At 41.8% G+C, this 26,759-nt stretch overlaps 2 protein-coding genes across 6 annotated transcripts in view; one reads left to right on the forward strand and one right to left on the reverse strand.

The window, feature by feature from the left end:
- The window catches only part of LOC130205375 (WD repeat-containing protein 7), a 165,844-nt gene extending 163,816 nt beyond the window's left edge, over nt 1-2,028 (reverse strand). For both annotated transcript variants that reach the window (XM_056432705.1, XM_056432704.1), the window contains exons 1-4: nt 1,849-2,028; nt 1,645-1,728; nt 1,068-1,230; nt 837-943 (exon numbers count right to left, since the gene is read on the reverse strand). In XM_056432705.1, the coding sequence (XP_056288680.1) occupies nt 837-943; nt 1,068-1,226 (266 nt within the window). In that variant the 5' untranslated portion in view covers nt 1,227-1,230; nt 1,645-1,728; nt 1,849-2,028. The remainder of the gene's footprint in view (nt 1-836; nt 944-1,067; nt 1,231-1,644; nt 1,729-1,848) is intronic.
- A 761-nt stretch (nt 2,029-2,789) lies between these two features.
- Nucleotides 2,790-26,632, forward strand: taf1c (TATA-box binding protein associated factor, RNA polymerase I subunit C). Of its 4 annotated transcripts, XM_056432457.1 has the most exons (15): nt 2,790-3,202; nt 9,274-9,385; nt 10,854-10,903; nt 12,782-12,871; nt 15,617-15,678; nt 15,770-16,020; nt 16,158-16,289; nt 16,381-16,498; nt 16,600-16,671; nt 16,765-16,900; nt 17,325-17,453; nt 22,668-22,866; nt 22,959-23,096; nt 23,572-24,893; nt 25,751-26,632. In XM_056432457.1, the coding sequence occupies exons 1-15, from the start codon at nt 3,086-3,088 to the stop codon at nt 25,958-25,960; spliced, it is 3,138 nt and encodes a 1,045-aa protein (XP_056288432.1). In that variant the 5' UTR covers nt 2,790-3,085; the 3' UTR covers nt 25,961-26,632. The 4 variants fall into 4 exon arrangements, with proteins under 4 accessions (XP_056288432.1, XP_056288435.1, XP_056288433.1 ...); XM_056432460.1 differs by lacking the exon at nt 9,274-9,385 and having other exon boundaries at nt 3,184-3,202; XM_056432458.1 differs by lacking the exons at nt 2,790-3,202; nt 9,274-9,385; nt 10,854-10,903; nt 12,782-12,871 and adding an exon at nt 12,878-14,200.
- The last annotated feature ends 127 nt before the right edge of the window (nt 26,633-26,759 follow it).

Raw genomic sequence — 26,759 nt, forward strand, 5'->3', positions numbered from 1 at the left:
GACTGCACACCTCTGTGGCCATTTCTTCTACTCTCACAAACAAATCTCCTGTAATACTGACATCTCGTCACCTTTAAACCCTCAGCGCCATCCTATCACCCTGGTTACGACAGCAGCTCTGAAAGAGACACTGTCACCTATATCGTAAGCCACCCTACTAGTACTGTGAATGATGTGCTCCAAGCTGAGTCCTCTCCAGATATTCCATTCATAAATTAGGCTAATTTGCAATTAAAGTGAAATTACAATCGTTTCTGTTATGCCAGCTAGAAATCACCACATAATGTATGTCTCTTTCACACAAGCAGTCTATCCCAAAAATGTGCAGGAAGAAGTTCTGCCTCGAGTTGTGTGTGAATGGGAGAAGGGATCGATATTCAAGGAAATCTGTAGTGCTGATTTCCCTCTTCAAGACAGAGTAATGTTTCAGGTGAGATGCTGATAAGGCAGTGTTGTGAATGATAGCAGTAACATGATGAGTTAGTAATACAGATAATTGGTTGGTTGTCGAATGGACGTTTCTTGCAAACGTGTTGACTATTAAATACATAACAAGAACATTGGCATCAGGACAAAAAGTGTCCTTGTCCCACAATGTTCCTAAAAAATAAGAAGAGCCGTCCTTAGCCACGTACAAATATACACGGCCTTGCTTCATCATTTTATTTGTTGAGTTTTAAAACGCAAAATGGAAACATTCCTGAATGAAGCGTATGTGTGAATAGTAAAAAAACACCAGCCCAGTAATTTAACAGGAACAATGTGTGAAAGAGGCTTATTAAACTCATGATAGGTGTGTGTGAGTGATAACAACAACAACAAAAAAGTGGACTCACCCACTCTCTGATGCACTGATAATGTACTGTTTATCGCTGCAGGCGCTGGCTTTAGACAGACAGGTGATGGAGGCTGTATGGCCAAACAACATAGCCCTGGGACAAATCTGAGCAGAAAACAGAAGTTTTAAAAACAAAAAAGAAGACGATGAAAATCAGATTAATATGTCTGAAGGTGACGGCGAGAAACTGACAGACAACCACCATCAGCATCCTCATAATCATCAGTACCTCTAGCTCAGGTGTCATGTCCCAGAGGCAGATCTGTCCGTCGTGGCAGCCGGTGATGATGGTGTTGAAGTCGTCCATCACCAGCAGACTGCTGATGCAGTGGGTGGGTGCCGTGCGGCCCCATAGTACTATGGGTAGAACCAAGTTGTTTCCCGACATGATGCTGAAGTGTATGAAAGGAGGGCATTCAATAGATTGTACACACTATTTTAGTACACAAATGTAGAGAAACACTTGAATATCGACGTTGTTAAAGATAAATAGCATGTTCGCATGCTTGTATGCTAACGAGTAGCATACCGACATCTCTTCATGTGAACGGACGTGACAGGAACGAGCACAAGTGAACCACGCTCCATTTCACACCATTATTAGCATGGCTCAAAACGACATTCGGTCATGCCATAGCTATATACCGGCAATTAATCACAAGTCACTGTTCCAGGACAAATAAACGCGTAATAAGAGCAGGGCTCCTTTGACAGACAACAGCAGCAGGCATTAATACACCCCACTACAACCAAACGTCTACAGTGTGTCCCCTTGCATAGGAATCATTAACCTTGGAGTTACTTACAGGTATGCAGGCTGTGAGCAGCGTCAAGCGGGTAACGTTGAACTGGGATGGATTCAGTTCACAGTCAGACGCAGACACTGTTAGCTGGGAGGAACCCGAAAGCAGATTATTATGCAGATATTTAACACAAATGTTGACTGTCCCTGGTTGTCAAGTATGTAGTGATATAACGCTAGGTTATGTGGTGCTGAGGCTAAACTGTACCTGCAATATCGCTACTTCCGGGTTAGCGACGCTGCTAACGGAACGAAAACACAACGTTTAAAACTGTATATACGGATCACAAAAAGTCCTACTGGGACATGTCTTTCTAACGGAACGCTGGTCAACGACCGTTTTCCCCCGTGGCAAATACAATTGGAAAGTAGCCTCGTTTTCGTCTAGTTTTGCGCAGTTTGTTGCACCGACTGATCGATCTGTTCGGTCAGCTAATCACCTGACAAATGAGGATCGCGTCCGGTCTGATGCTTTCAAAATAAAAACCTGCAGTGTTCGTTTTTGGAGCAGAGCGTAAGATACTTTATTTACTGTGTGTACAAGTATAGACAGCTGCTTTAGTTATTGTACGGACAGAAGCAATACATAATAATTAAGCACGTGAATAAACAAAATAATAAATACAAAATACATTAGTAAAGGTAATGATCCAAAAAGATGAATACAAACACGTTTAGGACATAATGATAATCCTCCATGCAGATCCTCATTCCTGCAGCTATTTTTGTATTTCCCATTTTTTTGACTGCTCGACTTGTGATGACGAAATTATTGAACATGGGAACAAGAAAAAAAGAAGTAATGATGATGAAATTATAATAACGATCTAATGAAGTAACCACAATTGTCATGATTCATAAATAATCACAATCTGATGAATTAACTCTCCAACACTTTGGTTTATTTTGAAAATGTACTAAATCTTACTCAATTCCTTTATTTTAATTATATACTTATCTATTTGTTGTCTTTTCTATTTTTTTGTTACCTTGCAAGTTGCACATCAAGTCATCCTACATGCCCCCTTTTTATTTTGTTTGACAAAATAAGTGTTTCTCTCTCGTCTCATTTTGAAAAAAGCATAGAGACCGGAACTATTATTGTTGTTGTTCCGCACTGCTTCCATGCAGAGCTTGACTGTCGTTTTCACGACGCAAGTCTGCACGTGTTCGGCATTACACGATGGATTTGGACTCGTTCGATTACGTCCGTCTTTTTCGGACTCCCCAGTCTGCTTCGACTAGCCGCACGTGTCGTCTACGGTACTAAGCACGTGTCATGATGACCGAAAGAGTGGAACCCTCTTTATTAACGCTAGCTAACGAAAGAGCTAGTGTTAGCTGAGAGGGTAGGACAATCTTCAGACGTGTTCCAAGACGCAGAGAGAGAGAGGAGGACTATTTTCAAACCTAACGGTTGTTTTACTTCACAAAAGACAGATCCAATGGATTACCAGTTTCCACAGCAGCTTTTCCCCTCGTTTTACAACGTTGGACCGCCGGACTTCGTCCTGAAACACTGCGCTGGGAACTGGGGCTGCTATGACCGAGTCATACCTCAGGTGGGTCATCTTAAAAAGCCAGACTCTTGTGTGACTAAATGTGCATGTGTGAACTGTCTACTATACATACGTATACGTGTATAAAGGACACAGATTCGGGATCAGTTCCTTGCTGGAAATAAGCACATCTAATATGTGATTATGAACCGTGTTGTACAACATAATTTAATGTTTTTGCTTTCAACCGAAGAATAACTTAATAACAGGCCGTTGTTTGGTGAATGGATGTTTGGCTCCGATACAAACTGAGTGCAGTAACGCAAACTAGAAACGCCTGCCTAGTAATTATTGAATATTATTTTTGAAAGTTTTAAGTTAAGTAATTGTTTTGTCATGTCAGTTGTATGAAATGTATACGTGCGTTTAATTCGTTCAATTTTTAATTTTGTTAAACTGGATTCCCATTAGCTGACACTTTAGCGGCCGCTAATAATCCTGGGGTCCAGTGAAATACTGCGGTCAAGCCAGCATCCACTTCGAAAAACAGTCAAGTCAGCCCGCCCGATTTTTTTCAGTACATGTGTTACTATATACTAGGCATTACGGTACGATCGTGTAAAAACTTACTTCAAAATAAGAGCAAACTTCCGGTGAACGTGATATGACGAAATGCGCCTTTTTAAATGCAGATAAAGTGATAGATTAAACTGTAAAATAGAGTGGATGAAAAATCATGAATTGTATGAAGAAAAGAAAAGAAAGACGGTAACTGTTCCAATATTGGGACATTCTGATTTTGAATTTTAAAATAAGTGATATAGACAATCACATTCATGAGGAAATGTGTCTCTAATTTCAGAATAGATTTAGTAAGAAATGGTGCATAGTTACAAAATAATTTCACTTCTGATTCATAGGAGACCACCTCAAGGTGTCACCCAGACAATCAAGACATTGTGACGTTTGATTTCTAAATGAAAGCATGTCAAAAAGAAAATAATATTAATATTAAAGCAGATCATAAAAAGTGTATACAAAAATGACAGTGCATTCTTGTTATTGATGACCTCGGCTATATCCATGATTGTGTTCATAAGATATTACTGTACAGATTTTCAGGAAATTAAAGTTAGTCAGCTAAAAATAAATATTAACATTTTTCCAATATTTGAACTGTTTTTAAACCAGATCGGTAAAAGTGTATGCAAGAATGACACTGCATTCTTGTTATTGGTGGCCTATGCTATGACCATGATTATTTCCATGAGATATTACTGTACAGAGTTTCAGAAAATTAAAGTTAACTAAAAATAAATAACGTTAATAATCTTCCAACATTTAAACTTTTTTCAAGCAGATCATTAAACGTCTGTACAAAAATGCCACTGTTTATCAGTAAGCAGATGCAACAACATTCTCACAATATCGGGGAAAGTAACCTGCACAAAATAAAATTGGCATTTTTTATCATTCATCATATAATTCTCAGCTGCAAAAATCCTGTTAGGCCAACGTTTTATACATTTTACACAAAACTGATGTTTAAGCAGAGCAAACGGGTCTGGAGACTTGTTCAGGCCAAAAAAAGATATTGGTTCATAATTGACTTTAAGCATTTTATATATAATGACAATGTATATTTTTTTATTAGTATTATAATTAGGGCCTGAGCACTGACTTAGTCAGAGCGAAGGACATATTGTTATTAAAATGTTTATTATTATTACCATGCGTGTTTTCGGCGAAAGCTTTGTTCTTTAAAAAAATGTCAACTTCAATTGTTATCATTAAAACCAAGAACTACTGACACTGCTTTAGAGCAGTGTTCAGGGGTATTTGTGAAGAAGTGATCAATACATTTAGATGATCTGAGCCCATTCTTATTTGTGCTAGTCCAGGTTGGTAGTGTAATAGTTTGCGTTAAGTTACAAGCACTGGCTACAGCAAGAACATTCTTCTTTAACGGACAGGTCCGTCAATATTACCAACCAATCAATATTCAAATCACCCACAAAATAACAAGATTCATACAACATTTCACAAATTGAGTAAGCATGTCTTATTCTGGACATAAAAAGCCACGCCTCCCCCATATATGTTCCAGTCTTTCCTGAACAGTGTGTATCCATCAACCCCTAGTTCTGTGTTTTCAAATGAGGGATCTAAATGTGTCTCGGCTATTGCAAGTATGTGAACGTTTTTTAGTTGGATCATACAACTTAATTCATGTTTCTTATTTCTTAAGATACACATATTTACATGAGCAATAAGCAGGTCTTTGCCTGGGATATTAAGAGTTTTAGAGCCCATAGTATAAACAACACCAACAGTTAGATGGCAAGAGATGGGTTTAACGCTCTGGAGTCTGGGGTCATTTTCTCGATTTTACACAATTTCTTAAATTCCTGTGCATATAAACTTGCATATAACACATACCCATGTGTTTTACAAAATAAATTGCAGACCAATCGTGGCTCTATATAATGAGGCACAATTGTAAAGAAAAAATACGGCCCTCGAGCTGAAATTTAAGTTTGATTTTTTTCAAATGTATTATCTGTTTTGAGTAGAAATAATGTGGTCTGTCTCGCCATTCACCAAAATGATAAAAATTGGACTGAGAAATGACTTCATACTGCAGATAAAGTTGCATTGGTTGTGTGCAGATGAAAAATGATCTTTAGAATTGTTTTGCTCAAATAAATATGTATTCTACATGAAAACAATTTCTGATTCTACATAATATACATGTTGAGAAATAGAAAACAGAAGAAAAAAAATATTCACACTGACTCTTTACAATATGGCTTCACTATAATGACATATTCACTAGGGCTTGCAACTAACGATTATTTTGATAATCGGTTGATTATTTAATCGATTAATTGGATAAAAAAACTTTAATTTTCAACCCTTTATTCAAAACGGGGTCCGTACGTCATGGAAAACCTGGAAAAGTCATGGAATTTTTAAATGGCTATTAGCAGGCCTAGAAAAGTAATTGAAAAAAATAAAATCCCAAAATATTTGGAAAAGTAATGAAAATTTGTTTTATTCAAATTTTCATTTACACGGTATATATATACGGTATGCTTTGGAATTCTCATTGTTAGTTTAAATACTACATCTTCTCACTTTGTCACGTATAGACAGAGTTTTCACAAAATGTTTAATCATGGAAAAAATGTAAAGTGGTGCTCATCGCAATAAAACATCTTTGATGGGACATGTCGCGTCTCGGCCAATCAGCGTTCAGATGTTCACAGCGGTTGGGAAGTTAGCAGGGTTTTTCCTGCATAGAGAAAATTTGGGCACACGCCTAAGCCGTTTTCCCGAGCGCCTATGACAAATCCCGAGCGCCTAAGGCAAAAAAAAGTCCGCGATGAAAAAAAAAAAAAAAAAATCATAGCTGAGCGAGGCGCGCGCCGGCATCAGAGCTGTTGTTGACGGGGGGGAGGGGGTGGTGAGTGTGCTCACCCGTGTGCACGCATCATGGCAGAGCTTCGATGCCGGCGCGCGCATCGCTCTGTCGCGTGAGCCGAGATTTGTTTGCGGGGGGGGGGGGGAACACTGGAGTTGATAAGCATGTCTTCTTGTCTGATCAATACGCAACTGTGAGGTGCGCGAATGGACTGAGCGGACAGCTGCTGATCACTCACTCAACAGCCCGACCTGAATAGACGGTCGGGCTGTTGAGTGAATTTTTTGGGAGCACCGAAGACCCATTTTGACCCAGGAAAAACCCTGGTTAGGTTAGCTTGAATGTTAGTCCGCTACATCTACTGCTGTCACGCTGCACGGTGTAGCGAGACTAACAAAGTACGTTAAAAACGATGTGATTTAGCATATTTTTAGTATCGATACTTCATTAAAAGAGCGCACGATCAGAGCTCACACGCTGCTCCGCTCCGTTAAATGTTGTCTGCACGTGCAGAGCAGCGCTCACAGCGAGTGGCGTCGTGGCTTATCTCCGTTGCCTTTCTCCGTGGAAAAATATTTTCCGCTATCCGCCACGGAATAAATAACCACGTTTTCTACGTTATACTCTTGTGGAAATGACACACACGTCGTGACATGTAGCGCCCTGGTGTCTGGGTTCATAACGTCACCCGTAGGCGCACACAGCTCCGTGAATGTCTCCGAGGACGTGAATGACTTCCGCATCCAGCGCCACGTGAGCAGCAGCAGCAGCCAATTAGATTCATCAACAGAGGAGCAGCTCAGCGCTGATTGGCTCTCACAACGCAGTGTTCTGGTCTCTCCCTCCGCTCTGATCTGGTTTCCCCTGCGCCGCTCTGCGCTCAAATCAACTTTGTTTATACTCCGTGACTTATTGAGTGCCGTAATAATCGCGCGACACAACGAATCGAAAATGAAATTCATTGCCAACTATTTTAATAATCGATTTTTATCTAATCTTCACTATAATAACATCATGTCTTGTATCCCGGAGGACCACCTAGCGGTCCTCCGGGATACAAGACCTCTTTGCAGGCTGGGCAGGAGGGGCTGCAGGAGCAGGCGCTGGTGAATCCTCTGTAAAATACATTACTAGTCAGCACCGCGCACACGTAACGGACACCGTGACGGGACACGTAATGGACACGTAAAGTTTAGTAAAGACACTTACTCGTCTTCAAGTGGATCTCATCTGGCTGCATATTCCTCCTCGTCGCTCTGAAGCTCCGTCGTCCTCTGCGCTGCTCGCCAAAATCGCTGCAGCTTCTTCCTCTGTTGTGAAGTCCTTTCGCGCAATGTTCTCTTGCTTCTCTGATTGTCAGATTGCTAATTAATCTCAGCTATGTGGTGGTTAGGTCCTTTGAGATTTATTGAGTGTTCATTGTTCCGCAAAATGTCGACAGACAAACGCATTGACAAATCATGGTGAAAGGTTTTGTGTGACGAGTACTTTCGGCGCCACATCACCCAACATGTTCGTATCCCTATCTTTCTCTGTGAATCGTGGACGAGCTTACGGTAGGGAATTAAACGGAAGAGGAAATCCTACGGATTCATAGTTTAAACGTATACGTCGTGGAGAAATGAAAATGTAATAGACGGAAACGGTGTCAAATGCAAGGGCGTGGGAGTCTACTCCAAAGGTTTAATGACACAACTCACTCACAGGAATGGTGGTATTCACTAGGGTTGCAACTAATGATTATTTTTATAATCGATTAATCTGTTAATTTGGATTTTTTTTTTTTTTTTACTGTAATTTTATTCAAAACAGGGTTCGTACGTCATGGAAAACCTGGAAAAGTCATGGAATTTTTAAATGGTTATTTCCAGGCCTGGGAAAGTAATTGAAAAAAAATTTAATCACAACATTTTTGGAAAAGTAATGCAAATTTGTTATATTCAAATGTTAATTTACACGGTATATATACGGTATGCTTTGGAATTCTCATTGTTAGTTTAAATACTACATCTTCTCACTGTAGTGTAAGGAAGTTCTGAAACTGGGCACTTCGCAGATGATGGAAAACAGGCTTCCGAATGCGCGTGAATTAAGTTATCAACATTTAATGGCAGGAAGTGCAGAACAAACATTCAAGGCTCACGACCGTGCTCTTCATCGGCTCCTCCGCCCTCCTTCCGGCGTCAAGAATATCTGTGGAAGAGACCGCTATCTCTTATCCACAGAGTCTTAGACTCAAAATCAGCCAATCCTCACTCTCAAAGGTGAGTCCAGCCTTTAACACCTAGTGATTGGTTCAAAGTTCCGCTAGAACAATGGAGGGGTCGAATGTCACTGGCCCCGGGTCAAAAACGTCACTTCCGGTCAAGTATTTTCACAATAAAAGTCCCGTCTATTATTGTAAGTCACTTCACGGAATTCAACCGGCTTCGTCAATCTATAATACTAACGTACAGTCACTCTTATGCAACATACATTAATTCTTGCCATTTGCATAGAGTAAACATTACCCCTATGCTTCATAATACATTTATAACAATATCAATATTCTCCCTAATATTTCCTATTATAATATCTTTCAAAATGTATAAATTTAAAACATAAGACCTCTGCAGATGTTATCAAAATAAACTATTATAACCTAATAGTAGTCTGCTGGCAGGAATGGATCCTGAGTTTTCTCATTGTGTGGTTGCGCTTGTGGTTTTAGGGCAGCTCAGGTCCCCTCTCCAGCTGGACGTTTGCATCCAGACACCAGGCCACAGGGGAGACGTGGCGTCACACAGAGCCGGTACCAGTTCCACTCATGTCGCCTAAAAACTGTGAGTCCCTAACAGTAGTTTTTATCTCACCTCACCGTCCAGTTCAGGTTCAAGAGAACTGCGCCTCTCCTGGAATGTAGACTAGAGCAGGCGGCAGCAGCAGGGGGCGTTGATAAAAAACTGCGGTCAATTCGGACAGTTTTCAGCTGCCTTCAAAGAATACACAGGAAGTCACTAAATCTAGTAGCCGATCTGTAGGCTGCTTGGAGTTTAGCGACCTCGTTCGTATTTATTCATGTGTGTTTTATAAATATACATACATGTTGAAATGTGCATGTACTTGTATTTTATTGTATCCTTTGTTCTTTTTATCTCAGCCTGTGAAATGCATTGCTACTCATTTTGATATGTGTTGTATAAATAAGCTTTATTATGACACTATATGTTTTTAAATTAAACCTGAGACTGATAGTCAACGATCAAGCCTTAAGTATTACAACTACCGTATTTTCTGCACTAAAAGGCGCACTTAAAAGCCTTTAGTTTTCTCAAAAAACAACAGTTCGCTTTATAATCCGGAGCGCCTTGTATATGGATTAATTCTGTTTGTGCTTACTGACCTCGAAGCGATTTTGTGTGGTTCACGGCGCGCTGTCAACATGTTTTAGTACGACTTCGGTAAACTCCAAAGCCGCACCACTTGCAGCATCACGGCTACCGCAGTTAGGAGCGTCGCGGAGTAATACTGCAAAAACCAGATCACTGAAAAGAAGATCCGGTCAGAGCACGTCACCAACATGGACACGGTTCCCCTCACCTCTGATATCCCCGTGAACCGCACCGTGGAGGAAACAGGGACCAGAACGATGTCACCCTTCACTGTAGTTCTCGCTTGCGGTTGTGAGTGTATTGTGTTGTATTTTACGTGTTATAACTGAACAATGTTGAGAGTTATTGTGAACACGTTTCATAAAATTTGACTGGCTGACTGTTTTGTTTTGCTTAATGCGCCTTATAGTCCGGTGCGCTATATACATGAAAAAAGATGGAAAATAGACCATTCATTGACAGTGCGCGTTATAATCCAGTGCGCCCTATAGTGCGGAAAATACGGTACATATAAAATAAGGATTTTCTACAACAGCTGGTGTCTCAGAGCCAATCAGCTTTCTGATATGGCGACAGCCAGGCGTTTCCCACCAGGCACTGGGTCCTGCTGTCAGTGGAGAGCTGCTGCGGCGCCTGACTCAAAAGTCTGCGGTTGCATCGCTCTCGTGAGATTATCGTTGACCAAGTGTGCGTGTCGTCGGAGCAAGTCGGGATCAGGATTGGCTCATCTCAAATAAAACTAATTTCTGATGTGTGTGTTTGAAATCAGTCATTTTAAGTAAAGATAGAACAACTGGATCATAGCTGCCGACAAATTAGAGGCACCATTAAACCTGTGCGGTAGCACAACATTCTCCTGCAATTTTCTATATTCATAAAGTAATTTGTGTTTGTGTGTGTTCTTCTATATTTTATCTAGGTTTTCTTTGGCCTTCGAAGCCCCCTAATCCGCTGGACTTCACAGAACATGTGAGCACAACAGTTCAACACATACCAAACCCATGTATGAGACATAAGAGATGTGAACCAGGATAGTAAATTTACATATTCTTTAAGGAGCAATTTTTGGCTCCACTGACTGAAACCCAGGAGCATTTAGATATAAATCGGGGGCATTTGTTTTAACTTGTGGAATAATATTTAACCGTTGTTCAAAATAATAAATATACTTATTTAGGCTTAGAGTATATGAGCAATTGTGATCAAATGATAATAAGACTATTAATCAGTAGTCTACAAATTCAAAGTGTTTTCTTAGATTTTTTTGAACAAATAAAAAACAAATAATTCAATCATATTCAGTTGTATTCTTATTTCTTGGTTATTTCTTGTTATTACATTACACAACTATTAACAATAATAACATATTTCTTTGTTTTTTTATAATTATTATTATTTATTGAATTTTGTTGTATACCTACCTACTACAGGCAATACACATAGGACACCCAAAACAAAGAACAAAAACAAAACGCTATAAAAGGGCTATACATTGATTAATTAAATTAAATTTACAAAATGAAAAAGTACATATGACATATATGTACAGTGTATGAATATAATAAATATGTACATATACGATTGGCTTATTTGTCAACTAGCACCAGTTTATCATCATCTTCATCTGTGTCACTGTTATTGGAGCAGTTGCTGGTGTGACCTGCTGCCTTCTCCCAAAGGGTTTGATGTGGGCCTCAAAAAGCAGAACACAGTCTTCTGCATCACATTTACAGCTTCCATAGGTGTCTCTATTATTGAGCTGATTTCTCCATGCTTCTGGAAAACAAAAACAGTAGTTATGTTACATGTGATAAGGGACTTAATCTAAACATTTAAAACTTGTAGTCAACTAATTGTATTTCCCCAAATAGAGGATTGGTTTCAACTACAATATGCCAGTAACTTATGAGGATGGAAATGATTCACTGACTGCACTCTGGCTGATGTGAGCTAGGTTGCAAGAGAGCCTTTGTAGCTAATGCACCTTCAGAGCTAAGCGAGCTAGCTAACGCAAACTTAATAATTTCAAAATAGTTATAACTAGTTATCACCGACCATAGGCGACAGCGGGTTGCTGGTCTACTGGTGACGAAAGGTCTCGTATTGCTTGACGTGTCGCTCCCCTTGATGAAGTCCTCCTCACACTCTCAGTCTCAGGTCTGATCTTAAGACGCGATGCATTCGTGTCTTCACGCACCCGCAACATCACGACGACAATCAAAACATGACGGGGCAACTGGACCGGGTAATATAGGCAAAGATGTTTTTGACAAGTTCATAATTATTAAAAGAAACTGGGGGAATTTTGTGCCCTTCTAGTGATATATCGGGGGCAAAATTATTTTTCTTGGGGGCATCTTTGCCCTTGAGTATTTCCAACGCTGATGTGAACTACATATCTTGTTTTAAACCATAGATGCTTGTGTACATTGCTTCATGCCTCTGGTCTTCAGTGACCCACCACTTGTAATATGGTTTCTGGTAATAGACAGCAAACTCCTATTTTAAAAGTAAAGTCGACGAAGAAGTGCCTTAAAGTTGCATATTTTCTATTGTCCTAGCAGGGAACGACTCATCCTGTTGCCAATAGAGAAAATGACTCTACTTCTCTCTTAATTTATTCCCTCAATAAACTTTGAAAACATGAATTCATGGTCTCAATCTCTAGTTTCCAGTCTTCAATATAGCATGATGATAATTTAGTTAATTTAATTAAAATATAAATTACGGGTTTATAAAATTGAAAATAAGCATTTGATTCATATGTGAAAGAATAGGATCTTTTGTTGTTCTTTGGCATTTTCTTCTGCTTTTTTTTAAATGTCCTTTTTTTGGTTTTGTATTTAGATGCAGAACTTCTTCTTGGACCAGTGTAGGGACGCCTACGGGTGCATGGCGGAAATTCTGGGCGAGCCCTTCGAACAAGCACAGATGGAAGTAAGACTCGCAATAATTAACTTACTATGTCCGTTAATTGTTCTTATTTATTAATGCATTTGTTTGTGTAAAGACTTGCCATTAATAGATTATTAACATATATTTAAGTGTGAATATTAGGGCTGCATCAACGAATCGATAAAAATGGATTCTTAAAATAGTTGGCAACGAATTTCATTATCGATTTGTTGTGTCGCGCGAATATTACAGCACTCAATAAGTCGCGGAGAGTATTAACAAAGTTGAACGCAGAAGTAGAGGAAAGACCATAATGCTGCGTTGCGAAAGCCAATCAGCGCTGAGTTGGTGAATCTAACTGGCTGCTGCTACTCTAGTAGCACTGCAAGCAGCAGACGTAGTCAATGACATTCACTGAGCTGTGTGTGCCTACGGGGGATGTTATGAACCCAAACATGAGGGCGTTAGTTGTTACGACGTGTGTGGGATTTCCACAACAAGTATAATGTAGAAATAGTGGTTAATTATTCCGTGGTGGATGGCAGAAATGATAATTCCACGGAGCTAATAAACAGATATGCCACGCCCCCCCCCCCACACACACACACACACAGGCGCTTAACCACAAATAGTCGGGCAAGTAAACTCACGCGAGTAAGGCGTTGTCAGTAATGTTTTTGACATTGTTCATACAAATGTTGACCAATGAACATTTTGTGAAAACTCGGTGTATACATGAAAAATGTGAAGGATGTAGTATTTAAACTAACGACAATTCCAAAGCATACACAGGGTGTCCGCGGGGCATTAAGAAGTCTTAAATTGCTTTTCCTAAAAATAAGGCCTTAAAAAGTCTTAAATTGTCTTAAATTCAGATTGGATTGGACTTAAATTTTTTGGGTGTCATGTCATTACGAATATGAGGCATTCTGTTCCACCAGGTCCGTATTTTGCTCCGGTTGCTCTGCGGGGTCTCTGGTGTCACCGGGGCCACGCCCCTTCTCTTAAAGGGGCCCCGCGTATTCGGTCCCATCAATCCCCTACAACGTGAAGCATCGGCTAGTTTAGAAAACATGGGGGATGCAAGTTCAACAACGGCTTGAAAAGAACGAGTGTTTCTGGTCACGGTCGGTGAAATGCTTCTGAAGCTGCGTTATGTGTCGGGAGACTTTCCAGCGGTGGAATCTCACGTGCAGAGCAAGAAGCACAGAGACTAGCGAAGGCCGCCAGCAGCCCGCGGGGCTAGCTCCTGCTCCACCGCTAGCTCCTGCTCCGCCGCCAGCAACGACGTCAACGCTACAACGCTGGAGGTCACCGGAGGAAATCCAGCGCCGTGCAACAAAGAGCCCATCACCGAAGTCCAACGCTGCGGTGCGTTCTTCATTCTGTTCCACGAGACTCTGAACCAGACCACCGCGAGCAGACAGCTGGACTTCATGTGCGTTATTGGTGAAATGACCACGTCCAGTCAGGATCCTATGGAGCACAGCTCATGGGCCATGACACCGCCCAGGACCTACTTCAGCATCTCAAAGTAAGTCTAACATAAATATATATGTATTAACTATCCTCATGTATATGAGTATGTGTTTCATATAGCTTTACTCATGTGTCAAGTTAATAACAGCTATGGATAGGCGCACTACACATTAATTAGACTAATTAAAAATAGTTTTAGAATGGTAGTAAGTAGAGTGGTGTTTACCTGTCAATATGTCTACATAGTATACACTAGGCTCAAGGGGTGGCTCACGTTGCTTAATTTGTAAAAATAGTTTTCATTCATATTTATCCAGTCTGACATTAATCTGAAGTGGTGGTGTCATAAAGAGATGTGTTGACTGTTGTTTGGCTAATGTCTGCCTTTTTTTTATTTTTTCCAGGAGAATGGACCAAATGGCAACTGGAAGTTTTTTTTATTCATATAGTTTGAAAGGGATTGTTTTCCTAGTATATTCACAAAAGCTCAGGAGTAGACGTATGAACCTGTGCACAAACATCCATCACATAGAGACATGAGAACTCGCTCGCTCACTCACACACACACACACACATACATTCTATTATGTAAATGTATTTGCATTTTAAAAGCAGCTGTTATTTTATAGATTTTTTTGTTCAAAAGGAACTATGTTTCACGTATTTTAAAAATATATTTACTTGATTTTATAGACATTTGTTCATGAGACCTAAATGTTCTGAAAATGTTGTATTAATAAATATAATTTACAACAGCAATGACATTTGTGTTATCCTTTTGCATTACACCATACTGTTAATTTTGAACAGACATCAGTGTGTTTACTTTGAATTAATTAATTTAGATTAATGTATATTTCCTTCGTACGTTAGGTCTTAAATTTTATTTAGACGTGGTCTTAAAAAGTCTTAAATTTCACTGGTTTATTCCTGTAGACACCCTGCATACAGTATATACACAGTGTAAATGAACATGAATAAAACACATTTTGCATTACTTCCAACATTTTTGGGATTTTATTTTTTCCAATGACTTTTCCAGGCCTGGAAATAACAATAATAAAATTCAACGACTTTTGCAGGCATTCCATGTGTTGAAAATTACAGTTTATTTTGTATCTATTAATTGAAAAAATAGTAAACAGATTAATCGATTATTGAAATAATTATTAATTGCAGCCCTAGTGAATATAGATATAGTCAAATAAAATCACGAACAAAAGATTCTGTAGTGTAAACCTGCTCTAAGCAGCAGGCTGTGGTTGTCGTCACCCGCACATTTGTGTGATTGTTTTTCATTCCCTGCAGAGAGTTGGCAGAAAGTCGGTGCACTATGTGAGGAGCGACCACGATATGAAGAAGTTTAAGATGTGAGCAAACCTGACTGAAATAGTGGAACGTCTTCAGTCAGTGGTTGTTTTTGTTCATTTGGCCGCATTATCTTTGTTTTGGTTCATTCAGGTCCCCGCTGTCATACTCCTCCAAATCCCTGCATGCGTACAGCGCCCTGCTGTCGGACGTGGTGCCCGCCGTGCCCGTCGAACTACTGGGCTCCCTGCTGCACGAGGAGCTGACGGAGCAGAGGGACCGTTCTCTGTTCTCCGAGGGGGCCACGGGCGGTGCTTTGGCATTCATCCCCTTCCCTCGGGGCGGAGGCGACCCCCAGTGCGGGTGTCTCCTCTACCCGGGGAACCAGGGCCTGGACTGCCTCAGTATCCTGCAAAACAGAAAACAAATTAGAATTTCCCTTTTGTGATACACAATAATGGGTGGGGTCGACGTGGAGCAAAGCGCTGTTCTTCCTGCTTCGAATTTCCGCCGTTTTTGGTTCTTAACTCAAGCGCTTCAGATTTCCAAAGAGTGGAGATGCAGCACCGCAGGGGGAGCTCTTCCTGTGTGGACGCCGGCAGCAGTGACCCATTACGCTTCCAGCTGAAGGGCCCCATCAGACAGATCAGCTGCGCCTCCCTGTTCGACGACTGTACGAACGAGCAAGACATAGAGGCGGGTCATAGGCCAATGTGGCGAGTGGGTAATTGACCACGTGCACCCATCTGCTCTGTGGGTTGCAGGTTGCGTCGCGGTGCGGTCCGATCGGCTGTGCGGCGTTTGGAGAGTCGGTGAACGAAACGCACCTCGACTGCTGCAAGTTATCGACACAAGGGAGGTGGCAACCTGCATCAGCGCCAGGTGAATGGTTGCCCGCGGCCTTGAGAGGTTCGGAGATGTAAATACTTTGGGGAAAGGGTTGGGGGGGTGGAAGGAATGATGTTAACACAACGTCCTCTCAGTCCTCATGTGCTAGGTGAAGTTCTGGTGGCGACTGAGAGAGGGGCAGCAAACCTGTGGAGCGTCGGCAGAGGGTGAGAAAGGAATTTACAGCTTCTTCGCACACATACATTATGTGTACATTATGTTTATGGCCACCCTTCCAATTTTTCTTTCCCACAAAAAAGGATGCAGAAGGTCCGGGAGGAAGACGTAAACTTGTACTTCAACGCCAAGTCATCGTGGCGATGGTGCGAGTTCTCTGCCCACCCGAGGGTGGTGACGTACGCAGACAGGACAGGGGTGGAGCTGACAGATGTCCGGGTGAGAGAAGAGGCAACGGTCGCTGTGTCGACAGTGTTTATCAGTGTGGACAAGTCCGAGTGAACATGGGAGTCACTTTGAGTTGAACTTTAAAAGACAGTTAAACAGAGTTATATAGCTAAATTAATTTTTAGATAAATATTATCTCACTGTTTATTGCTATTTTAGATAAATGTAATAGTATTGTATTCGTAGTATTGGATAAAATGTTGGTATCGTGGTATCGGATATCATGATATTTATGGAAGGTATCTTATCGAAGTTATAATTTTGGTATTGTGCCAACCCTAATGTCCGCAGACTGTGTGTGTCACTGGCAAAAAGACATAAACCAGCCCCCACAGTGCTGAGGAGGGATTGTAGGTGTAACTGTAAAGAAAAAGAGTAGATTTTTAACACCTCTTGTCCCACCCCTCATCCCCAGGAGAGTCCGGTTTTGAGTCACACTCTGTTTCATATCAGCAACACTTCAGAGTGTCGCAGTGGGGAGAGGCTCATCCTGTCCAGATACCTGGGAGATATCCACACCTTCCAGCACCTCATTACCACGCAGGTAACTCTCAAAGAAGGGGGGGAGTTTATTTAAAGCATGTTGATACATACCTGCAAACTTGTCACCTTTCCGTGAAATTTGCCGTTTTGAAATCCAAATCGGTAATCCACGTGAATCGTGTTGATCCGAAGATTTTTTGTTTTTTGGGGGGGGGGGGGGTCAACTGGCCGGCCAGCGTTCGAGTGAGACATGGAGGAAATGTGATGTGGTACTCTTCGCAATAAAACATCTTTGACGTGTCGAGTCTTGGCCAATCAGCGTTAAGATGTCGGTTTGGGTTAGCTTGAATGTCAGCCCGTGGGATCTACTGCTGTCATGTTGCATGGTGTATTGAGACTAACAAGTTATCCATACATTAACAACAATATGATTTTGCATATTTTTAGTATTGATACTTCATTTAAATAGCGCTCGATCAGAGCGCACGCGCTGCTTCGTGTCATGCTGTCTGCACGCACTGCGCAGCGCTCTCACAGCGAGTGCCGTTTAGTGGCGGAGCTTTTGAGACCGTCTACGGCAGCGGTTCCCAAACTTTTTAGGCCACGCACCCCCTTCTACATCCCGACCGGGTTCACGCACCCCCAATCCCCCACACCTTTTAAAAAAAAACGCAACAGAGCCTATTTATAGCCGCATAAAATCGGACCAATGCGAGAACTGTTTGCTCGCGTGTGGCGTTTGTTACAAGATTTAGTCCGCTGTATAAATTTCAATTACACAAGGCGTCACTTTTAAAGAGCAATAAGGATGGCGAGGACACACGCACAGGCTCAGAGGGAGATTGCATTTCACATGTATTTACTTAAACACAGTAAGCCACGTAAAGAACAAAGAGTGGCACATGCATAGGCTCAGAAACAGATATAAATAAAAAAGGAGGAGTCCATATGAGGATTTTCACATGCAGCGCTGATGCTCACTCTCGTTTCTTTTTTCACCTTGACTCCGCGATGGGCCTCTGTGCTCCCGGTTTGTCTGTGATATCCCTTCCTCCTTCTCCGTCTCCTCCGTCTCCTCTTTCTCCGACTCCCGGTCGATGTCTTCTCCCGGTCTCTCCCCAACGCACCTCTCCGTTTCTCTCGCCTCCGGTTCCTCACTCTCTCTCTGTCCCTCTCCTCTTTTATTACTGATAGCTTCAGATGTCCCACCTGACAGCTTCCCCGATTTCAGCCAGTTTAACATATTTTCATGGATGTTGCTGAATGAATGAAATTACGTTAGGTGCACAAGCTAGCAGGGCTCCAGACTAACTTTTTTTACTAGGACCACAGTGGCCCCTAACTTACAATTTTAGGGGCGCAAGCAGAACATTTAGGGGCGCACACTATAAATCGACTTGCAAAGTTTTCCCATCATTTTTACTGTATTACTGATAAATAATTTGACAATATACAATCTTATGCCTGTTTGCCTTCATGAACTGCAAAACATTCACAACAGAGAACGCTTCAGAAGTTACTGTATTGAGTTTAAACATATTTTAAGAGAAAACATACCTTGAGCATGTGCATGTTGCACTTCGATGTGGCCAATCAAAACATTTGTTGGTTTCTAGAGATGCACCGATCAGGTTTTTGGTGTCGATCACCGATCACTGAAATCAGTATCTGCCGATCACCGATAATACCGATCACGGTGTCGATTGAAGCATTCTATTTATTGTGTAGCATTATTGCTATGAGGACTATGAGGAAATACATATATAAAGCAACTCAAACATTAAAGAAATGACCGATTTCTTTAAACATTTAGGACTTTTACTTAGAAAAATGTCCTAATTGATACATTAAAATTGTTTGATTGCTATTGTAGGGGATTTCAGATATGTATGGAACACATCTGCATCATTCATTTCCTGGAACTCTTGGGGAAATCTATAAACAGGACTTTTCTTAACATACAAAAGACTGACTAATTTTTATAAACTCTTCCTTGGTCCAGTAAAAATGTTTTAATGTTCGCATAATTTAAGCTAAATCTCAGAAACGATCTATAAAGATACAAAATCAGTTCATTGTTTACTTTTATATGTTCGTGTATGATTTGTCGACATCTTATTTTGAAAAACGGATGTTGTTTCACGTGGTTCTTTCCGCTAACTTTGCAAAACCGGATGCTGTCACTTAAATCCTTCCGCTAACTTTATCAAAACCCTCGCGCGCTCCCGATCGAATGTGTTTACCGTGAACATCAGTCTATAGGGGCAGACATGTGAGAGTCGGCTGAGTTGACCCAGAGATTCAACTCGGGGGACGGGGACGCCGCTCAGTGCGAGAGGATCCCCTCTGATCTCTCACTCTGCGGTCCTCGCCGGGCGCATCGTCTCTGTTGTGATACGCCTCTTTTCACACATTAGCCTATAACCGTGGTCTCCCCTCCCCCCGCTCTCACACACAGGCCAGCCTTCTTCTTCGGTTTTCGTCTCCTTTCTTCTACTTCTGGAGTTAATGTCGGTTAGCAAACCAGTCATTCAGGCATTACCGCTAACTATAGTGGGCTGAAGTGTAGAACAAGTTTGTCAGCAACAAAAATCTGCTAATTTACTGGTCGCGCATGCGCGAGTTGATGAAAAATTTACTCGCACTGTGTCTAATTTTAGGCACAAAATGCGACCATTTGGTCGCAGTCTGGAGCCCTGGCTAGGCTAGCTAGTTTGTACGAAAAAGACAGTCTGGCGGCCGGACCGGAAGTGCATCTATTTATTAAATTGTACGTTTTTAATTTTCAATTTAAATCTTACAAAGGGAATTTTTATAATTAAAAAATCCTACTTAATTTTTTTTCAATTATGTTTAATATTAATTATTACACCATTAGACCACCATTACATTTTTCCTCTCGCGCACCCCCTAGAGGCAGCTCGCGCACCCCCAGGGGTGCGCGCACCACACTTTGGGAATCCCTGGTCTACGGCTTTAAAATAATAATAAAAAGATGCCAGAAGTAAAATGTTTAAGTACATTGTCTACAATGCAGACAGTCTGTAAAGTTATGTAACTCTACAATTGCTCATTCTGAAGGAACTATGTATCATCTGGTCAGATACAGATAAAAGGCCACATAGCCGTGTTTAATCAATGCTAAGATGGCACTATGTAGTTTCATTAATATCTTGCTTTAGGCTAATACTAATATTACTGCCATTTGTTAACCTTCCTCCTGTGTTAGCTTTCTGTAACCATCTCTTATGTTAACGGGTCGGTTTTGACCCGTGTCTTAAATCAGCTGTAAAATACACTAACAACAATTATCTATCATCCAATTTGTTTCTCATCTCTTGGTTACCTTGTTAGGCTTCCTTATCCATGAGAATATTGGTTTTAATATTTTTGGTGTGGGCTTCTGGGCCTTTTCTTTGTCAGTATACCATATTTCAATTTAAAAAATGGTAAAATGAACCTCAAGAGGATCATTTAAATAAATAAAGGGTTGTTGTGTTACCTGACTATTACTGAGGGGTATTAGAACACATCTCTAAAATATATTTGTTTTATTTATTTTTTAATTTTAATATTATTAACTATAGTAACATTTATGGTGTTAGGGTCAATTTCGACCCATATATATTTACTTCAAGAAAAAGGCTAAAAAGTATTTTTTTCAGCAATAGAACTTCAATACAAACACAAAATAAAAAGCAGAAGAAGTCATAACACAAAATATAGATTTGCCAGGTCAAACAAACAACCAATCAAGCAAATCAAACCAATAGAAATCAATTACTAGTTTCAAAACTAATAAAAAACAAAATCAGAGTAAAAGTCTCTGTGTGCAAGAACTTGCATGTGTGTGTTTAGATGCATGTGTGGCAAAAAGTGACACTTTTAGTGTGTTCTTTGCAGAGATATTTCTTGCAGTTGAAGCACAATACGTGTGTCTTTCTATCCTTACTGCTTGGGCAGACCTCACACCTCTTTCTTTTAGAATCAGGTGGCCTGAGTCATAGCTGGTAAAGAAATTGTCACAAGTGATATTGTGATCCTGCAGTCCAGTAGTCATATCGAGGACCACATGTATTCCTTTTTCTCAGGGATGCCACTCACAGCTTTGCCTGTGTAAATCTGTAGATTCTGTAGATAACAATGCAAAATGAGAATCCCCTAAAGCTCACATGATTGGGAGAGGAGCTGGCTGTCACTGTGTTGGCTGACAGTGCACTTATGATTTCAGTTTTGGCTCTAATTATTGCTTTATAATCTTATTTTTATAACCGGGTCGAAACCGACCCTAACAACACAAAGGTCATAATTTCAACCAGAGCATTTTATAATTTAGTGAAACAAAATGTTTTATTTTTATTTTGTTGAAATAGAGGTTCCTGACAAAGTCAAAAAGCCTTGATGAAAATAAACAAATTTATGTGGTTCTTTTATACATTTAAAATCTAAAACGGGTCGGTGCCGACCCTAACACAAGAGGAAGGTTAAGGCTTGAAAAAGTTGTTAATAAGTGAACCATACAGATGTTTTATTTATTACTATTATAGATAAATATACCAGTGTTGTATTTATGGTATCATATCGAATTCTGGTATCTGGTATCCTGATATTTATGCCGGGTATCGTATAGAAGTTATAATGTTAGTATCGTGACAACCAGGTAGAGGCAGAACAGACTCAAGGAACAGAGTCAAGGCACAGCAGAGCACACTAGTCCTTGAAGATTTGTTCAGGACAAAGAAAAGGAAGTTGGTTCATGAATGACTTTAACCATATTATATATAATGACAATGTATATTTGTTATTACTATCATTATAGGGCTCGATCAGTGACTCAGTCAGCGCGGAGGATCTTTTGTTCTTAAAATGGTTATTATTATTTAGATTCGTGGTCCGATCAATCAAATGACCGTCGTTCTAAAAGCTTTGAGGGTTTATCAAACAACGTGGATGTGGTGTGGCGACAAAAAAAATCACCTGCACCTGAGGAAAGGTATTGAACATTATTGGAATGGTGCAGTCCCGGCGTGTTGCCACGTGGGCATGTTTGGAGTTTCACTCTGCAGAAGAGAAAGCAAGGTTTCAAAACACAAACGGTAAGGTTACTATAATTAAAGGTTTGAAATGCGAGCATTAATAAAGCAGCAACTATATATATGATACAGAGGATTAATGTCTACCTGAGCAGAGAACAAAGTCATTCTCCCGCTATGAATGAAGTTAGAACATGGTCGACTATTTGTTTGTATTTTCATACTCTCTATCTCTCTCTCAGTACTCTGCTTACATCATGGACGAGCGGTTCCCCTGCTTGCCCATGCTCAAGTGGGATCACATGATGCGGTCCCCACCCATGTTTTGTCATGCTGTTTGCGGCTCTACCTCCACTGGCTCGGCAGTGGGTGGGGCTAGGACCACCAAGGTGCTGCTGGGCTCACAAAACTCTCAAGAAATCACACTGCTGCAGTACTCGGGTCCGTCTGCACCAGAAGTTAAGCCTTAAATGTGCTTCGTGTTTCAGTGTGACAGCCACTTAACGTGTGGGTGTGTGTGGGTGTGTGTGTAGGCGGCAGAGCAGAGGCCTCTTCCAGTCGAGGTCCTCTTCAAGCCCTGCTCAGACCCCGAGACAGTCTGAAACACCTCCCTGTTCAGATCCCTCACCGCCTGGACCTCTCCACAAGCAGGTTGTCCTCACCAGCTGCAGGTACGGAAAGATGACGAGCCAATGTGTGTGTGTAGCCTTAAGTATCAAGCAGGACTTGTTATTTCTAGAAAGTACAATAATACTCTGTCTAGTTAAAAGAAATACAACATATCTACTTCCTGTGTACAAAAAAACCAAAGTTACCATTTGTTCAAATTTGGCCCCCTTCATCAATAGTTTTCTCCGTTTTTTTTTCTTTATTCTATCTATTTTCAACATAGAGAAAAACACTGATGGCAACACAAAAGTAATATATACACATGGTCATTTTGGGAGCAAAGTACTCCTTAAAGATTTGGTTATTAAAGAATGGCGACTTATGTACTGAGCGGAGCCCACTGGTGGACAAACTCCATAGTCAAGAAACTGGTGACTAGCTTGTTACAAGAAAATAGAGGTTATATTTTGTACGGTTGAATATTCAGAACTCTTACTTGGCTAAAGCTTTTGATTTATTTCTTCTTTTGGTCATCAGGTCTGACTTGTATACAGAAGAAAGGAATCAGAGAGGCCGATGGTGAGGAGTGCATTTGTATCCTTCAGCTGACCGAGGCGGGGGACATTTTCTACCAGACCCTCGAGCCGGAGCAGCAGGACGCCTCTAAATCTCCAGCAGCAGAGGACGAACCCGCTCTAAAAGAAGCCACAACTTCGGGCAGAGAAACGGCCCGGCGGCTCCGACTGCCACAATCTCAGCCGGTTTCATCAGACACGTCGAGCGACGAGGACGTAATCGGACCGACCCAGGATAAGACTGTGCCGGTGTTTGTGACTGAAACGCCAGAGAGGGAGCAGCAAGCACTGGACACGCACTCTGACTCTTCCTCAGAGAGCCCAGAGCCCCAAGGGAGAAGTTGTTTCAGGAAGCAGTATGGACTGCGGGTTGTCGCCAACGAAGAGCCAGATCAAGTGAGTGGCTCAAACACAGAGGGTTTGAAAGACGGAGAGGGGGTTGGCGAGCAGCCGGCACCAGCAAAGCTCAGCGTTGGCGCTCTTACCAAGTGGAAACGTTGGCTGCAGAAGAGTCGCGGAAAGACGCCGCGTCCACGCTGGCCGCAGCACTTCCAAGTTAAAACCGTAGACCTCCTTCTATCAGAAAATGAGGCAAGTGATCCGACAGAGGAGGAGCGAGTGCAGTGCCTTAGGCGTGACCTGAGAGCGTGCATGTCCAAGCGCTCGCTGCTGGTCCACGGTTCCGTCTCCGCCTCCCTGCAGGCTCCAGGCGCAGTAGCAGTGCCGGATACGGTGGACACAGAAGCCTGGAGGGACGAGGTCAGCCACCGCCTGACCCTCGCCTGGCAGGGTGAGGGAGCATGGCGGGCCTGGTGGGAGGAGCGGCTGGGCCTGAACAGGGAGGAGAAGGTTAAGGCTCTGAGGAGGAAGAGAAAGAGGGAGAAGGAGGCAAAGAGAGCCGGGGGCCGACGCCTGGAGCTGTCCGGTAGCTTCACCTCGTCCGTCAGCTACCAGTCGGAGCTGAGCGACTTCTCCGACTCAACGGGCTGGTCCTCCACGGTGGACCGGGGGGCGTCCTCGGACACCGATGGCAATCTGTCCCAACCGGAGGGCTTTTGGGAGAATCGGAAGCCGAGAGCCATGACATCCACCACGCCATCCGTCAGTCACACTCGCACCCCAGTTGCCACGTCGACCGGTGCTGAGCTCGAACAAGGAAACCAGCAGACCCCCAGCAGCGTCCTCGACCTGTCCCAGACCCCAAATCATGAATCCGCGCCGGCCAATCTGAAGAGACCCAAGCATCCAGAAGAAGACTACCTCACCGCTCTGTTTGCACCGCAGGTAAAAGGAAGGTGTTTACGATTTGTGAAGCTTGGTAAAAAGTCCTTGTTGCTTGTAGCTTAAAACTACTTAACCATCAGCACCCGCTTTACATTCTGTATCAATCTTTCGTCTTTTAACCTAAACGGACATTTTACAGGGTTCCTGTCGGTGAGGCTGCTTATGCATTCACACACACGCGTGCGCACACACATAAGTAAATTGCTTCCAACGTAAAAGCTGTGTCCTGCATTAATGTCATGCACGTATTTATTTTAATTGTTTGACTGACCTTACGCAGGCCGGACTGTGACAACCAAAGAAACCTGTGGCCTGTGCGCCGAAAAATGCCCAGGTCTGCTCTAAACCGTTCCGGAAGTCGGCCATTCGTATTTTTTGTGTAATTTTTTTTCATTATTTGATGCCCATTTCTAAGCGCTATTTATCTACTTTAACAAACTTGTCATGCTTGATAAAAGTAAAGTTCAGAGGATATTGACACGCCTATTTTCATGCATAGACAAAGCACTATGTTGGACAGAAGAGAAACGCAATTTCGATCTTCTGTATGTTTGCACATATGGAAAATTGACAAATAAAACTGACTTTGACTTTGACTACCCACTGCTGAAAGGAAATCAGTGTGACGTATAAAATGTATACGGATTCAGTGAAGTATTGCCAAGCGTAATTTCCTACATCGTACATCCATTCGGGAAAAGAATGGAAGTCCCTCAAGCGCGAGGACCCGTTCAATGCTGCTTGTCATGTTTTTGCGGTGGTTCTGGTGAGAAAGGTGGGAGAGCTGGATGTATCTCTGCAGGTCATTGTGAGTTAAATCAATATGTGTAACTCCTCCTCTCTTGGTCTGTTACTAGGATGAGCCCTCGCAGCCCAACAGTTATTTCTTGGAGGAGAGCACCTCACACCACCCAGCTCCACATCCACCCGTGGCCCTGTCCTCCTTCCAGAGGAGCCTCCGGCTGGACCTGTCGCAAAGCGCCTCGCTCCGGTCGTGTCTCTCCCAGAGCTCACAGGGTCGACAAGTGTCGCAGCTCAAAAAGAAGAAGTCTCGAATGGGATTTTGATTGTCACACAGAGGGGACATCATTGTTTGGCGTACAAACAATGATACAAAAGTGTTCTTAATAACTAAGGAAAACCAAAATAGGATGCTGGACTCTAACTAAAAAGGAATGTTTCTCTCTGCTCATCGGCCTCTTCTGTTTGCCTCGTGGATGTACAACGGTATTAATGCCTGGGATTGTATGTCCTGAGGTGCAACCTGAAAGCAAGCATGTCCAAGTGCTTGCTGCTGGTCCACGGTGCCATCTCCGCCTTTATGCAGGCACCAGGCACAGTAGCCGAAATGGTGGGGGGAAAGGAAGACAAGGGTGTCTGGCCAAAGAAGAGTGACTGCAGACCAGTTTGGTAGGTGTGCTTGTGTGTGTGTGTGACGCTGCATGTGATAACGTGTCTCTGTGTCACTGGTTGATGGAATAGAGAAACTAACATGGTCGGTTGGTGGGACATTAAACATGGATGTTTCTAACAAAAGAATACTGCTCATATTTAGTGGAAATGGACAGAATTATTAATTATTTTGCTTTTGGTGTGAAAATAGACATCATACAATATTACTAAAATAACTTGCTGTTTTCTGTGTTAAAAGTGAAATGTTATTTTTACAGAGTATGGATTTCTGCTTTTCACAGAACTCTCCCGGTCGTATATTAATTTAAATAAATGAGGAGACCTTACCTCAGTGTGATACTTTTTTTCTCTTTTATTTAAGTTTCTGCTACTTAGTTAGAATTATTACAGTTTACTAAAATACCAAATAGCATCAGGGCCACTGTGGAGCCATTATACTTAGTTTCATGTGCG

Source organism: Pseudoliparis swirei, chromosome 15 (assembly GCF_029220125.1).
Source record: "Pseudoliparis swirei isolate HS2019 ecotype Mariana Trench chromosome 15, NWPU_hadal_v1, whole genome shotgun sequence".
Taxonomy (NCBI): domain Eukaryota; kingdom Metazoa; phylum Chordata; class Actinopteri; order Perciformes; family Liparidae; genus Pseudoliparis; species Pseudoliparis swirei.

What these genes read in the sequence shown, in the direction of transcription:
- taf1c (XM_056432457.1), top strand. Translation starts at nt 3,086, where the DNA reads ATGGATTACCAGTTTCCACAGCAGCTTTTCCCCTCGTTTTACAACGTT. An exon ending in GTTGTCCTCACCAGCTGCAG is followed by an intron (nt 23,097 to 23,571) that starts GTACGGAAAGAT and finishes TTTGGTCATCAG; the next exon opens with GTCTGACTTGTATACAGAAG. An exon ending in CCGCTCTGTTTGCACCGCAG is followed by an intron (nt 24,894 to 25,750) that starts GTAAAAGGAAGG and finishes GTCTGTTACTAG; the next exon opens with GATGAGCCCTCGCAGCCCAA.